At 39.7% G+C, this 16,428-nt stretch overlaps 2 protein-coding genes across 8 annotated transcripts in view; one reads left to right on the top strand and one right to left on the bottom strand.

Annotated features, from left to right (window-relative positions):
• The window catches only part of LOC143297424 (furin-like protease kpc-1), a 218,651-nt gene extending 211,450 nt beyond the window's left edge, over positions 1-7,201 (bottom strand). For all 3 annotated transcript variants that reach the window (XM_076609770.1, XM_076609773.1, XM_076609771.1), the window contains exon 1: positions 6,690-7,201. In XM_076609770.1, coding sequence (XP_076465885.1) covers positions 6,690-6,851 — 162 coding nt within the window. In that variant the 5' untranslated portion in view covers positions 6,852-7,201. The remainder of the gene's footprint in view (positions 1-6,689) is intronic.
• Positions 7,202-7,245: 44 nt separating this feature from the next.
• Positions 7,246-16,428, top strand: part of LOC143297221 (uncharacterized) — a 50,074-nt gene continuing 40,891 nt past the window's right edge. For 4 of the 5 annotated variants that reach the window (XM_076609443.1, XM_076609442.1, XM_076609441.1 and 1 more), the window contains exons 1-2: positions 7,246-7,369; positions 12,971-13,273. In XM_076609443.1, the coding sequence (XP_076465558.1) occupies positions 13,205-13,273 (69 nt within the window). In that variant the 5' untranslated portion in view covers positions 7,246-7,369; positions 12,971-13,204. Of the gene's footprint in view, positions 7,370-7,449; positions 7,719-12,970; positions 13,274-16,428 lie in introns of those variants that run through there. The other variant, XM_076609440.1, reaches the window with a different exon arrangement.

Raw genomic sequence — 16,428 nt, 5'->3', positions numbered from 1 at the left:
ATGGGGGAGGGGGTGGGATGAGTGGTCGTCACGAAACATTGCACATGAAGCCATCCGCAGAAGGTGTAGGCAATGTTGATGCACTTGCCGATAACATGCAGCACAGACTGTCCCTGTTGAAGCAAGCGTTTCAAATCCAAACTCCGCTGATGACCCCAATTCTGCACACGTTTTGCACTTACCTGCGTAATTTTATGTCCTTTGAACATGTATACAAGTTATGTGCGTCATCCCAACTGGATGCAGTTTAAAGAAAATAGTGTGAAAAAGCCCTCGACATTTCACCGGAGACAGCTAACGGGATTATCTTGTTCAACCGATGTCGAACGGACAAAAATGAGGTCTCCTCGGCAATGCAACGGTTCACAACTTTGAACAAAACTAATATGGGTCTGCAACGATCCGCCTGTCGACGAGGCTACGATCTTGGATAATTCGGGCGTTGTAAAAGATATTTTCCTTGTAAGGCATCCCGCCCTGCATTTGAAAGAAAAAAAATGACCACAAACGTCAAAGAACGCTTCGACCAATTTGTATTATGAGGGGACAGGGGCTACTGTTTTGTCTGGTTATGATTACATGCAGCCCCAAGCTGTTTTTTTTATGTTCACAATTGTGAGTGAGTGAGTGAGTGAGTGTGTGTGTGTGTGTGTGTGTGTTTGACAGAGAGAGAGGGGGGGGGGGGGGTTGAGCGACAGACACAGAGACGTTAAGAGTACTTAGTGAAAGCTGACACTGGAAAAAAACAATCACAAAACGTCCCAGTAACAACCCACCTGCTATCACGCATCAAGCTCCACAACCAGCAGCCCATACAAATACGACAATGTGAAACAGAACCGCAACAATGGCACGCGCCACAATTGACCTCTCTTCCATCAATCCAACTTGTTTTCTGCTGGGCCCACATAAAGTCTGCCCCGGAAAAGCAAAACATTTAAACCGACACATGCACTACTCAAGCAAGTGTTTGCGGACGGGAAAAAAAAGAAAAAAAGAAAAAAAAAAAAGATATCCGGATCGATACGCTGGTATTGCTCGTGACTCTATGTGGTCTGTCGTTGTGGTTTGTTCCCAACCATTTCCCTGATCCCCGTTCCAGAACTGCTCCTGTTTACCCCTTTTGTCCTCTTTACTCCGTTCTCCCCCCGAGGTTTTCACGTGGACAGAAAACCTAAGGGGTCGGCGAAATATTTTATCGGGTTTTCTTTATCTGGCCAACGCCGAAAAGAATTGATCCGTGTCCCCAGAGCACCTCCGTTTACCAACCACACGAACTCAATTCAAACCAAAGCAAAATAGTATGACTGACGTTCACAGCTCAGCCAACCTTGACAAGAGCGCGAGTTTAATTCATGAAAACTACATGAAAAAGCTCTGAGGAAAAGCGAAAATTAACCTGTGAGACGGAAGCGTCCGTTTGATTAACGACAAAACACACGTTCAGGCCGAGACCGCATGCAGAAATGAATGAAGAGATGTCGATCGATCACTGCTTTTCCTGGGACATCAAAACCAGACGTCCAAATAATCATGACAGCAGTGATAAAGTTAGCTATTATTGACAGCTGAAAAGATTACAGAGAGAGAGAGAGAGAGAGAGAGAGTACAGGCAATGAAACGAGGAACTGACAGTGATACTGCAAAAACTGACGAGAGTGGGCATAAGAAAACGCGTGCTTGTGAGGAGCCAGTCCACAACTGCACAAAACCAAACAAGTTCTGAACATCTAGTTTGGATAGTTTTCTTTCGATCATTTCAACTCGAAGTCGAACATGTATCTTCTACTAAACCGCCGTCCCACTCTTCTTCTTCTTATTCTCCCCTCACCAATGCCACTCTGACTCAACCAACCACCCTTTCCATATTCTTGTCATCCAACTGTTAAAAATGAGAATACAGTAAAGTGCTGAGAGCTCTGGACTGTCGGGATGAGAACAAAATACAAAACCCGGGCTTCTCTTTGTTCTGTAAGAAAACAACGGATCGTAAGCTTACAACAGTGGACAAGGATCTGCTGGGAGAAGGGGGTGCACGCAGATGGAGGTGGGGCGGGGTATGTCGGCAAAAAAGGAAGTGGGGGATGCCGGGGGTGGGGAAGACAGGACTCGTTTTGCAACAAAACTCCCCCTCCAACCCACCCCAAAAAGGGTTACTTACACTCCCACTATGAGTCAAACAACTCAAAGTAACCATTACACCATAACCTGAAAGGTTGTAGTAGCCTGAATGGTTTACTGACTGACTGACTTGTCAGTCACAGTTCACACTTTAGCTAGTCCAATGCCGCTTCCCCCTAACCTTCTCCAGGTTTTGTACACAAGTGCTTCACTGCACATTAAGAATGGCAGCTTTTAATGCATACAGTAGTAGGCCATCATCAGTGGGCTTAAAATCATAAAACATCCATGACCCCTACCTCTCTCTGTCAATGAATGCACGTACGTGTGTGTGAGCGCATGATTATGTATACGCCTGCGTGTACATGAGCACACACGTGTATGTCATTGTGTCCGTTACCACTCATCCTTCCTGTCCTCATCTTTCCAGCCCCCACCCCACACTCAGGCCTCTTCCCCTGTGACCACCATTCGTACACACACACAGACACACACACAGACATCCCTCAACTCTACCCCTTTGAGAACTGCTGGGACTGGATGTTAGATAACAGCCACATAGCCAGCCAGTCAGAACAGGCACAACCACCACCACCACTACACCCTCTGTGCTATTACAACTGGATGTAGCCAGAACTCTGGCTGGCCCTTTACCATTGGGCTGGGGTGAGGAGCCAGGCACCACAGGCGTCAATCAATACCTCGGGGGCCCAGGGGAAAAGGGCAGGGATGAAGGGGAAGGGTAGGGGGGCGGGGACAAGACCTTTTTTTTCCTTTTTTTTTTTAAACCCCACCCTCCCCACTCCCCTTTCTCCAGTCTCCGCAGCCACACCATGGGAAGGGGTCAAACCTAATTTACTGTCCTCTGTCTTCACACAATGTACAAAGAGTCTGCCTCACACCTTCCTTCCCCGCACACACCGGGCCAGGGGTTCGGAGACTGGAAAGAAGGGTGTCGGAGGGGCGGGTGGGCGGATGGTGAGAGGGAGCCGGGGAAGGGGGGTGGGGGGGGGGTGAGGAGTGCGGAGTGAGAGAGTGCGGGGAGAAAAAAAGAGGATGGTGGGGTAGCGAGGAAGGATGAGGGATGGATGGAGGATCTATGCAGATCAAGAGAGCGTCGTCGTGTGATCAAGGGAGTGTGCAATCGACACAGAGACTGAGAGACGAAAATTCCTCAGAATGACATAAGTGTCCATCTCTGTTAAAGCTCCCCACCCCCCACCACCCCCCTCCCCCGCTCACCGATCGTGCATGTTCATACACACACACACACACACACACACACTTTCTCGAAGAAATCAGCCATGTATACCTCTTACGGGACAGGTTCATGTGTAAAAGCAAATAAAAATGTTAATGTAAAAATTAAAATTAAAAAAATGGAGGGGGAGAGGGGGGTCGGGTGCGGAGATGGCGGGTGTGGAGATGGGGGGTGCGGGGATGGGGGTGTGGGGGGGACGGGTCTGCAGGGCAACGACAAGCAGTCCTAACACAGGAAACGCAAACAGCACTTTTTATGAGCACCCGTTTCACCCCTCATAAAACTCAACAGCCCCAAACTCTTTACGCTGGCTTCATGCAGTGACTGCTCGGCCCACACAAGTGATTCACCTCAGCAGTGTTGATGCATGTCAAGACAGTTCCAAACTGTATGGTGATCTTGAAACGCTTGCTGGACAACCCCACAGCAAAACTGACATGTAACTGTTTCGGTACATTTAAACATGAAAACAACAAAATGATAATGTGAGAAAAATACAGAAAAAGAAAATTAAACATGTAGAGAAAAACAAAAACTAAAGCAAGCAAGCATGAAAAAAGGAAAAAGTTGTGACCTTTTTTGGGGGGTGAGTGTGGGGGTGCTTCATGGGCAAAAAACAACAACAAAAAAACATAAAGACAGGAAGAATGGTAAGATTCATGGGGGGAAATGTGACCAAATGAACAGATCAACTGTCTGATCAGTTATGCACACAGATCAATATGGAAAAAAAAAATCACTTTCAGCTTCAGCAAACATAGGGTTGTTTTCTTTCAAAAAGAAAAGTTATCATGTATCAGCAGCCTTCTTATTTGCAAAATAGAATACTTTATAAAGAAATGAGAATCTACTTTATCATTAAACACAACTCTACTGTTTATTGCATGACTACTTTAAAAATTATCTTTCCAATACCAGCTGTCATCAGTATCAACACTCCCTTTTCCAATTCACCAGCGAAAATTAGCACCTGAACTCACTGTATATTCAACTGTGCATACAACATTTTCATTCCTCTTCAATACAACAACATAACTACTGCATTTTTCTTTGTTTGTTTGTTTGTTTTTTATGAGGAAAACACAATACACAAACACACACACACACACACACACACACACACACACACACACACGCATGCACACACAGTGACACACACACAAAACACACAATTACTCAAATACTAAGCACACATGTACAATGATATAATATTCACACACACACACACACACACACACACACATAAGTCAAACAAGAGTGAAATAGACTTGTTCAAATTTGAACAAATAAGGATAAATTTATATAAAAAGCTGGAAAGATGGAACAGAAAACAAGGCTTAGTTCATTTGACTTAAAAAAAAAAAAAACAACAAAAAACCCCACAAACACACACACACACACAAACAAAAAAAAAAAACAAGCCAACCTTACTCACATACAAATTGATTTTGATTCTGTTGTGCATGACTGGAAAAAATATGATCTAAATTAACATAAAAAAGTCACCATGCAAGTGAACAACATAAGCACATTATACTTCTTTTTTTCTTTTCTTTTTTTTAGTTCCCCATAGCATAAAGATATAATCACACATTGTAATCACACTAGCCACACTAGATATATATGTACATGTAGAGATTGCCTCCTAAGTGGTCAACTGGGAGTGGGAGAAGGTGACAAAGGTGGGGCAGGTAAAAGAACAGAGCGCTGTGTGTGGTCTCCTGTCCTGGGCAGTGTCAAGGCAGGATTCAGTTACACTAACACAGCATGTGAATGGCTGCCCAATAAGCTATGCTGTACGTCTTTTTCAAGCTGATTGTCCAAAGGAAAACAGAACCTATAAAGGCTTTGTCTGCTGCCGTTTAAGGCCTACCCTTTTGTTGGCTCTGCTGGCGAGCTGAATGTTAGTTGTTACACTGATTTTTTCCCCCTTATTCCCAAGTACCATTTAGATCCCTCTCTCTCTCTAATGCATGTGCAATTATAATTTACAAGCACATGAACATGCACATGTGTGTGTACATATACATATATATATATATATGTGTGTGTGTGTGTGTGTGTGTAAAGCATAGCAACTTCAATAAATAAAATCACGAAAAACAAAAAGTCAAATTTTTTTTTTCCCTTTCAACACAACTGAAACAAACAAAATACATATGCACACACAAATGTGTGTGTGCACACTAAAAAAAGAAAGAAAAAAGTATAATACATTAACAAAGCTGATTTGGACAGTTAATGGTTTCTGTAAAAGAGAAAGATTTAACCTTAGATTTCAAGCACTATATTCTTAAAGAATGTGTGTTCTTGTTTGAATGACTATCCGGGCTTTATGTTTTCCTGTTAAACATTCTAGCATGTAATTTTCTCTTCATATGTTCCACTGCTATTGCCAAGGTGCCCTTTTTCACTTGAAATATTAAAATGCACACACAAACAACAACAACAAGAGAAAAAAAAACTTACAGACCAGAAAACATCTGAATATTTTTCTGAGAAAATAAAACTAGTTCATTTCCATGGTACTTCTAAAGAGAGAGAGAGAGAGAGAGAGAGAGAGAGAGAGAGAAAGAGGCATATTTGATAATTTATTATCATGCTGATACCCATCCTGTGAAAATCTGACTAAACTACTTCCACCTCCAACCTTAAATACTTATATCACCCACTGCACTATATTTTGGTTTTTTTTCCTTTTTTTATTACATATTTTCTATGTGTGATAAAACCATAAGTTGTTAAACAGGATTTATATTTATGAATTCTAAATCTTTAAAAAAAAAAAATCAGAATCATTAATATGACCTGTAAAGATTAACAGATAGATAAGTTGTTTAAGCTTAAGTTGAAGAAGCAGAACAAGATACAAACTATGAAAATATTCTTTATCAAACTAAAACACATTACATTAAATATTAGCTTGACATCGTTAAACCTAATGCACACAACAAATAAGAAATATATCATGGACCGGACCCGTCACGGAGACCGAGATGCGGTAAAACAGCTGAGTAAATCAACGGTTACAACATTTACCCGTGTTGAACCAACAGCTGAAAAAACAAACAAACAAACAAACAACAAAAACAACAGCAAATCAAACTGGAAACACACACACACACACATAAAAACCGCATATACATATATATAAATATATATATATATATCGAAAACCAGGAGAAAAAAAGTACTTTAAAAAGGAAAAGAAATGGAAAGAAAAGAAAAGAAAAAAAAAAGAAGAAGAAAATGTAAGAAACGACCGCTTTGAGTTTTGAAGAATCTGAGCAGACGACAAATCTCTCACCTGTCCCTTGTAGACAAATCCGTGTTTGTCAGCGATGCTTCGGGCCACCTCCTCACCCCCTTCTATTTGCACTGCCCAGTAGTCAGTGTACTTGCCCAGTACAATATCAGAAAGAATAAATCCTATAAATGACACCCGTAACACACGACTAATGCCATGCATTGTGTTAGCAGGAGATCGGGGGGTCAGTGGAGGCAGAATCAGACTCTACCCCCCTCCCCTGTCCGCACACTGCCCGTGCAGCAGAGAGGCTCTTCGAAACAGCTCCTTTCTAAATCGTCAATCGAAAGCTATTATTTCCAATCAAATATAAGAAAAACGAATCGCACATAAATTCATTGTTGATCAGACGGTACTGGACATAATCTTTAACCATTCTCCATGTTTTTCCCAGTGAATACTATAGGGCTAACCGTTGCAGATCAAGAATAAACCGTTGATCATTATCAAGAGCAGAGTTCTGTTTATCCGTCCGCTCGAAGCACGGGCTCAGAAACCTCTGGCAGTGTGCGGTTGTTGCCACTTGCTAGGCCCACCGTGGGATGGCGTTGCAACGCGGAAATGACGTTTCATTGATCATGCGCAGGGGAACAAACTTCTGTGTGCTCTTCGATTGTGGTCACTCAGTGGGCTGGGTTGATTCCAGCTGATAGGGAAACATTTGTTGACTTTTGTCAGAGGTATGTGACAGAAGTAAAATTTGTGATAAGTTGATTGACACGATGTTTTCATAACCTTATAATTGTGAACTGTGGACTAATGACTGGGGTTGAAATGGTGCAAGGTGCATAACTCTTGAAACGATAAAAGTGTATCAAAACTTTTTTTCACGGATTTCTAAATGGTGAACTGTGAGTCTATTCACGAAAAAACGGCATAGCAAGACCTGTTCGGATGACAGAGCTTTTATAAAGTGTTACATTGTGGATTCCTCGAGCTTCAGTGTGTGTTGGTAACTTTTAAAGAAAGGTGACACAGTTTACGGCATAGAACTCCGTGACTGCTCGCCTTCACAGTGTTGACAGTGTCGTAAGTGCTTGGAAGCATGTCAACAATTTGACTTGGCCCATAAAGTCGAAGGATAAATCTAAGCCCCCAGGGAACATTACAGAAGTTTGTCCTTTCTAGCGAAAAGGTTTCAGCAGTACTACTGTCGCATTTTTATGAATTTACAATCATCGTTTTTCTTGTAGATGGTTGAAATACTGAAGTACTGTTTTGATTTTACTTATATACCTCATAATTGATTTCTGACAGGATTTTTTTTCCTTAACAAAGTACGTGGACATGGGTGTTTTATCTCTTTCCAACTGTTAGTGTTAATTCATATTTGTAAATTGAAAAAAAAACACAAAAAAACCCAAAGCAACCCCAAAACCAGTTTGTTTTTTCATAAAGAAAACACATTCACATTCCTTCCTGTTTTAGCTCATTATCCCCACCAGAACAAAGGGAGGGAGGAGAAAGGAATTCATTTGAAGATCATTTTGAATTGCCTAAGTTTTGCTTCCTTCAGCTGTATTATCTTCCTAATTGCTGTAATTGGTGATTAATAATATTAGTAGATTCAGTTACTGTTATTGCTTAAATATGCTTAAATAGTGCATTTTAAAGAGTGCAAATTGTTTTAGATGGGGCATCCGGCAGCAGGTGATGGTGAACTTTTATAAGCTGTACTTAAATTATGATTATCTTGGAATTTGGGGTATATGATGGAGGAAAGTGCCTATTTATTTAGCATCTTGCACACACACACACACACACACACACAGACTCACTCACACACGTACGTGCACACACACACACACACACACACACAAGAGTACACAGTGATAACAGTGGGATGGGGTGGTGGTTTCTAAAGAAACCAAAATTTGTGGAAATTAAGTATAATTCATTAGTTGTTGTTCAGTGTTTGTGTGAGCATATATATTACAACTGTTTTGTTGTGACAAATGCAGGTTGTGACAGGATTTTTACTGACTTGAAGCACTGATGACAGTCATATTGGGACCCATTTGTCATTATCTCATTTATATGCAAAGACTGTAAACATGATAATGATAATATATGAATAGTGCCTATTCTCTAAATAGGGCTCTAAGCACTTTACAAAATTCAAGCACACACACACAAACACACACACACACACACTCACTCACACTCTTGTACATGATTACATATATATATATATATATAGAGAGAGAGAGAGAGAGAGAAAGAAAAAATAATATATGTATATAAATGCATGGACACGCATGCACACACGCACTCTTGTACCAACACAAATGCATGCACAGGTGCGTGCACACACACACACACACACACACACACACACACAGACACACACACACACGCACACTGAGAACAATGGGGTGGGTTTGGGGGGGCAGGGGGGGAACTTGAATTGGAAAAAGTTTCAGATCTGCAGAGGGAGTTGGTTTCAGACAGTTGGACCATGAGAAGATAAAGAATCCTGGCACTTCCTTTCATTTAACCATCTTTTGGCAGATTATAAATGAAAAAAAATAAAGTTTCATGTAGTGTATTTGCTGAACTTGACAGTTGTAGTTCTGCTTCTGCCAAAGATTTCAGTTCAGTTCTTAGAAATCTTAGTATGCAGGTGTGCCTTTCTGACATAAAAAAAATATGGATGGCATTGGCAACTGACAAATTCCATTTGATTTCTTGAATGATGTAAAAACTGAGGCACTGCACACTGGTTCTCAGAATCATCAAAATTCACATTTTATCATGATTTGTCAATACAATGTTCCCTTTTCTGTATTGTGAATAAACCTACTTTCTTAGATGTCATGTTTGACAACAAACCCTCAATGAAGGAATAAGTGATTAAATTCTTGCTTCAAGTTCAAGGCTTTCAAGAAAATCCACTCCAATAGTCCAAATGTCTTCTACTGGCTTCCCATCAGCATAACTATCACTAAGGCTAGAGAATTAAACAAAATTTCATGCTTGTGTTTCAGTACTTTTTTCCTGGCGTGTACCCTCAGTACTTGTCTGATTTTGTTCAGCCTTATGTTCTAATACTTCTATCCATTACTGCTGACTCACATCTTCTTTGTATTCCACACCATAAAAAGAAAAATACAAGGACAATGTGCCTTTTCATACCTTGGTCCTGTTGCTTGAAATGAATTCCCTACTAGTCATACTGGTTTGTGTGTGTGTGTGTGTGTGTACAATGCCTTGCTTACACCCTGTATGGTCTATTGTACCATTTTCTTCCATGCATATTTGTTTATTGTTAACACTTGCTCCATGTGTTAAGGAGGTAGAGGGTGTTATCAATAAACCTATTATTATCATTATTATTGATATTGTGATTACGTTGAGTTATATTTAAATGCAGATGAGAATGTTTCTAGAAAAAAATGTGTGGCGAAAAATGAGTGGTGTCATGTTATATGTCATGTGGTCTTTTTCTTCTTTTTGTTGTTGTGTGTACATGTGTGTGTGTCTCACTAGTGAGTATTGCATTGATCTGTGTGAGCGCACAAGCATACATCATGTGCATATATATATATATGTATACTATAAAGTATAATGTGTGTGCATGCAGAATGTTTGTGTACATGCAGTCACATACATCATTACATGTGTAAGTGGTCATGTGAGTATGCCATTATACCTGTGTAGTATACATGTAGCACAAATGTGTGAGTACTACAACCAGTACCATGCTTGTGAATATGTAATCTGCATCTTTTTGTGAGAAAGGGAGGTGGGGTGGGGGGGGTGGATGGTGGAAAGTTCAGTATGAAAGTCAATATTTGAAATTTTCTGTATTTCTCAGACTGATTTTCATGTTTGCAAACATGTTTCAAATTCAGTCCTGTTGAACAATGTTTTAATATTGCTATTGTTATAGTTAGTTAGTTTGTTCTTTTCATCTAATATCACATTTGAGAAAAGACGTCAATATTATAATTCGTTTATTCTCACTTTGCCAAGATTATTGGCATATTACTAAGGAATGAGTTTGTGTCCTTTTTCTGGGTATTTAGTCTATGATCTGTTATTAGGTCCCTTTTGTATGGTTTATAATTATAGAGACAACTGGGTGTGTGATATGTGATTCAATAGATCTAAATCAAGAGGGTTTTTTTATTTTTTTATTATTTTTTTTTTAACACGTCTTTACAGCTTAAATGCAAATCATGAAATGGCAAAGCAGGAAATTGTCTATTTTGCATTACAGCTGTGTGCAGTTCAGCTCTTTTTTTTTTTCTTTTTTTTAATGGATTAGACTAGTTATCAAGGAAGACTAGTTTGGCTGCACATAGTCATAGGTCACAACAATTACTTTTAAGTTGATTTAATTTAAAGTCCTGTTAGAATATCATTATCATGGCTCACACCTTTTTTGTCTTTTTATTAAAAAAAAAAAAAATTCAAAGAACAGAGGTCAATTTTAAAACAGCTGTGCTGGATTGAACAGTATGCGAAGAATGTTGCCCTTATTACTGTCAGTGTTTACATTGGGACTAAACTTCTTATTCCCACCAGTCACCCTCAGGGTTTGCTTGAGAGAGCACAGCGGTTTCCACTGCTTTTGTTCCCCCTTATTGTGGGGATTTGACTACTCAAGCGATCAGCGGGCCCCTGCATGGTAGTCCACTGACATCACCCCCTTCCCTCCAATGGGTGTAAAGAAACTACATGTATACATGTGTCACCTTGTTAAATTCCTCCAAATTCATTGCTTTGGGGAATGCTGGTACTCTGCTGTGGCAGTGAGCTGTATTTTGCTTATTTTTGTTCAGAAGTGAAACTGATAATAAATTGTTGATGGTTTGATTATGATTTTTTTTTCTTTTTTTTTTTTTTTACTTCATACTTTCAGTTAGAGGATTTCCAACCGCAAAGTTGTTTAGTTTTCGTAAGTACAGTGAATGATTTTATGGTAAAAATAAAAGTGTGCAAACTGCTGCTTTTCAGTTTGTGAAGGAGAAAAAGTATGAAACTCACCTGCCATCACATGACACCCAAAACCAGCATATCCAGATTAACAAATTTTTGACTAATTTAATATAAAAGTGCACTTGACTTCATCATGCAGATTGTATATTTCCATGCCACCCTTTGTACTGTCCACCTGAAATTTCTGTGCTCTTCAGTTATTTAACTAAATTCTAACATTAGTGCTAATCAAGACCATTTTGGCTCTAACGGATCAGTGAATACACTTCTTTGAGTTCATTGTAATGTGATGCAGTGCTATGTAGTGTTGTGTACTTTAGTGTGTGTATGATCTATTATCAACACACAAATTTTTATGTATAGATGGATACAGTACAAACAGGTGTTTGGATATAATCATATATTTATGAATGGATACATATACCTGGTATATATATATATATATGTGTGTGTGTGTGTGTATGCATGCATGTATGTGTGTGTGTGTGTTGTGTTCTGTTTGGTAAATTGAAAAGAATGTTTTGAAAAGAAAAGGAACTGGAGAAGAGAGGCATCATGAGTTGTTTTTGCTTTTTGGGTGGTTGGGGGGTTTCTGATTCATCTTTACTTGCTTTAGATTCAGCAATGATTCGCTTCGACCAGACAGTAGAACATATTCAGTTCTTGATCTGTGAACTGGAATGATTATGTCAGTGTATGTATTGATTATGACATACTTTACTGAAGTGCGAACAGAAGGATTAAAGTCAACAAATTGTCAGGCTTTGTTTTGGTTGTATCATAGATCAGTGACACACAAAAAGACACATCTTACATATAAATATTATAATACAGAACTGTTGTTTAAACCATATAATGTTAGTAAACTGACTCACAATCTTTTGGTCACCTAAGAGAATCTGCCTCATGCCCCTCTTTTCTCACCCCTATTCATGAATACATGTACATGTGTGTACACTTTACTGTAGGTGTGTGTGTGTGTGTGTGTGTGTGTGTGTGTGTGTGTGATGTAATTTATGTGTGTGAGTGATTTTTATTAACTAGATATATAAACATTTACAAATTATGTGTTTGAGTTTGACATACTCATTTCTTTGGAACTATTGAAGTAAAAACTAAGCAGTGTGTATAGCTTGTGTGCTTTGTGGTTTTGTAGTAGTTTCAGGAGGAAGTAATTTCCGAAGCTGGAAAGTGACCAAAACAAAACATTTTTTTTGCATACCTATGCTCCTGTCATACAAATCGCAGTAGCATCTCATTAAAAATCTCTTGCAACCACCTGAGACGGTTGAGAAAACAACCACATTAAAAAAAGCATGGTTTTGCTGTGCTTTCAGGCGGACCAGTCACAGATGAGTGAGCAGAGAAATGGGTCCCTGATCAGCAAGGAGTGTGGACTGTAGAGCGTGGTCATAGTGTTATGAGGGGTGGTCTTGTTGAGGCGGCGACAGACTGGACACACCTTTTGTCACTGATGTGAGGCACGGGTCAGGGCAAGTGTATGTGTGCGTCTCAGCCGTGTACTGTTGTGCACGGGTCTTTTTCAACACCCGTGTGTGCCCCAAACCATCATGTCATCCAAAAGGGTGCGCAACCTTTTCAATAAGTTTGGACGTGCCAAGAGCCAGAGCACAACTGACGTGAGTTATGTTTTTATTTTACTTCTTTGATTGAGAGTTTTTTTGTTGTTGTTTTGCTTCTCTTTGTTGTAGGTATGTGGACTGTTGTGTTTGATGTGAACTATGGCACTAGTTATCATATTATTACATGTATATATATATATATATATATATATATATATATATATTAGCTCCATCTGCCCTGCAGCTTTTCTTGCAATTAAGGAAATTGCCAGCATTCATTCAGATCTTTCAAAGACTGCCATGGTTACTGGTTAGACTTGTTTCCTCCGCTGTCAGTTCTGCAATTTGGTACTCATGGGTCTTCATTCTGATCAGATCATTAATTTTATTTGCTGAAAGTTTAGAACAGTGCAGGTAAACTTTTAGCGCAGAAAGCCTAAGCATTAGCATGCGACACCTTTGTTCAAAGTGCTGCATTGGCTTTCAGTTAAATTCCACATTCACTTCAAAATTGCCATGCTTGTATTCCACTTTTTTGATGGCACACTGCCACAGTATCTTTCTCCTTCACTCATAAATTAGTCTTCCCAGTCACTTTGATCTTCAGCTGAAAGGTTGCTTAGGGTGCCAAACACTGATCTGATACCTTCGTTCACTGATCATTTAGTTTCTCAACCCCAACTGTCTTGAACTCACAGCCTGATGATCTGCGAAAGGCCCCTTCCTTAGACTCTTCAAGATCTAATTGAAAACATGTTTTTTGTCTTGCTTTTTAGTAACATTTTAGTGTAATTTACTGTTTGTTATATGAGGGATGTATTACTTTTTCCAGTGCAGTATGTATACGTGTGTGAGCGGGAGGTGTTGTGTGTGTGTGTGTGTGTGTGTGTGTGTGTGTGCTGTTCATGATGTGAGGATAGTGATTGTTTCTTCATGGCTGATTCTTTTTTCTTTGATTGTTGCTTCTCTTTTATAATATGTAATTTGTGGAAGGCCATTAATCGGTTTTTGCTGTTTGAATTTGCTTGAGTATTGCTGTTTCTTTCCTAAATATTTAATTTGTGAAATGCCATGAGCCTGTCTGTGAGGGAACAGTGCTATGTAAGAGAACATTATTATTATATACATAGTTATTGTTACTATCTGGATCACTGGTCTAGTTGTAAACTTTTTCAAATATTTAGTATCAACATAACTAAAAGGAATAAAATAAGACACTGTTTGTGTGTGGTGGTTCCATGACATTAACTTAAAGAAGCAAGCAACTTGAGAAGCATGCATTGTCAGCAGATCATTTCTTTCTTTCTTTCTTTTTTCATTTATGATTTATTAATTGATGGGTTCATAAAAACAACAGACCAACTCACCCAAACATACATAAATGCATACACATACCATGCACATGCATATGATATATGGACACCTTTGCACCACACTGTCTACATACACACACACACACACACACACACACACACACACACACACACACACACACACACATCAGAATGCATTTTATATGCATGGGAACTCTTGCATGCATACACTGATAGAGGGATAATAGTTAATACACGTGTATAAATATAAAGACACGCACACGCACTCATGCATGCAGGCAGATAGGCAAGCGCGCGCGCGCGCACACACACACACACAGAGTTTTCAAATGTGTAATGCTAATAGTAGTGCAGAAGCCAGAATAATATGAATTAGAACTGATTTCTCAATGATATTTCATATCCTAATTTAAAAAAAAGAAAGAAAAAAGTTGTTAGTAACTGATTGTTGAATAGAATTTGTTGTTACAACTAAGTTGCAGGGATGGAATATAAAAAAAAAATGAAGCAAGGGAAGAATTATTTAAAAAATTAAAAATTTTTTTTTAAAAATTTTAAAAAGAGAGAGAAGTTTTTACCCTGTACACTTTAATTTGCATATAATTTTTACTCGTTGCATGCAGGTGTACCACATGTCAAGAATTTTTTTTTTTTTTAATTAAAAAAAAACAAAAAAAAAACATGCAGTGATGCATTTTGTAGAGAGAGAGAATTAGGAAATGAGTTCAGTGCCAAGAAAATCCTTAAAACATCAGGTCATTAGTGATGTTCTTGGGAGGTCTGGTATTGTGTTATCAAACTCAAGGTATGCTTTAACTCAGGGTAATTGTTCACAATGCATAATAGATCTTTCCGCCAGTTCATAGATCTTTCCGCCAGTTCACTGTCATCAGTTTTCTCTTGCTGGGTTAAAGAAGCATTCTGGGCAGGTGGTCCTGAATGAATAACCTCAAACAAGGGTAAGGAATTCATGTACACCATAGGACAATGAGCAAACCATACCCCGTCTCTCCTCCTCTTCCCCTCCAACCACAACTCCCCCCACCCCCCCATCCCCCAAACTCTTCCCCCCAAAATAAATTATTTCCCAGGGTGGCAGGGTGAGATTGTGCAGCTTACCTGCCACCACCCCAGTAGGAGTTACTCAGGTAGAAGGGGGCGCGGGGGGTGGGGGTGGGTGAGGGGGGCCCTGTGTGCACCTGTAGGCCTGTGACTTATTAGCCTCACACCTGACCTGAAAGGGGGAGTTGATTACCTGTGCTTGACCTGATTACAGTGTGTCTTGCCAGTGTCGTTGATCCATACCTGCATGGTCATGACGTGGCCTCACCTGTTCATTAAATGGGAGTGTGCAGGGTTTGGCGTGGCTTGTCAGCTGAATCAAAGGCATTGGGGTGTCCCTGAAGTGGGGAGGATGTGATGAATTAGTCTGAGCCTGGACATGTTTTCATTGGACCTGTTGTGGGGATGAGGTCATCCATCTAAAGCACTCTCTCTGTCTCTCTGTATAGATCTGTCTTCGTGAGTCAGTCTCTCACTCTTTCTCTTGTCTGCTCTGTCTCTCTTTCCCTTGCCTACTCTCTCTTTCCATCTCTTTCTTGAACACTCTTTCTCTCCCTCACCGAATCCTATCCCTGCACCGTTTTCGCATTCCTTGTGTCTCCAGGTTTATGCTCTCTGCCATTCTCATTCTGTTTTTATTCATACTGTCAAAGTCTATTGTAAGACTAGTAGACAATTACGTTCTGTTTTCATCAGTACCAGCAGTGTCCAGTATACTTCATACATTTGATACCACATGGTGTATGGGTAGTGTACTGCTGAGGGGACAGATCCTTCAAAAACATTAACATGAAAATGGCACTGAAACTAGTGACA

Source organism: Babylonia areolata, chromosome 22, assembly GCF_041734735.1.
Source record: "Babylonia areolata isolate BAREFJ2019XMU chromosome 22, ASM4173473v1, whole genome shotgun sequence".
NCBI classification, from domain to species: Eukaryota; Metazoa; Mollusca; class Gastropoda; order Neogastropoda; family Buccinidae; genus Babylonia; species Babylonia areolata.
Note: the sequence above shows the minus strand (reverse complement) of the source record. Positions and strands in the feature narration are given on the sequence as shown.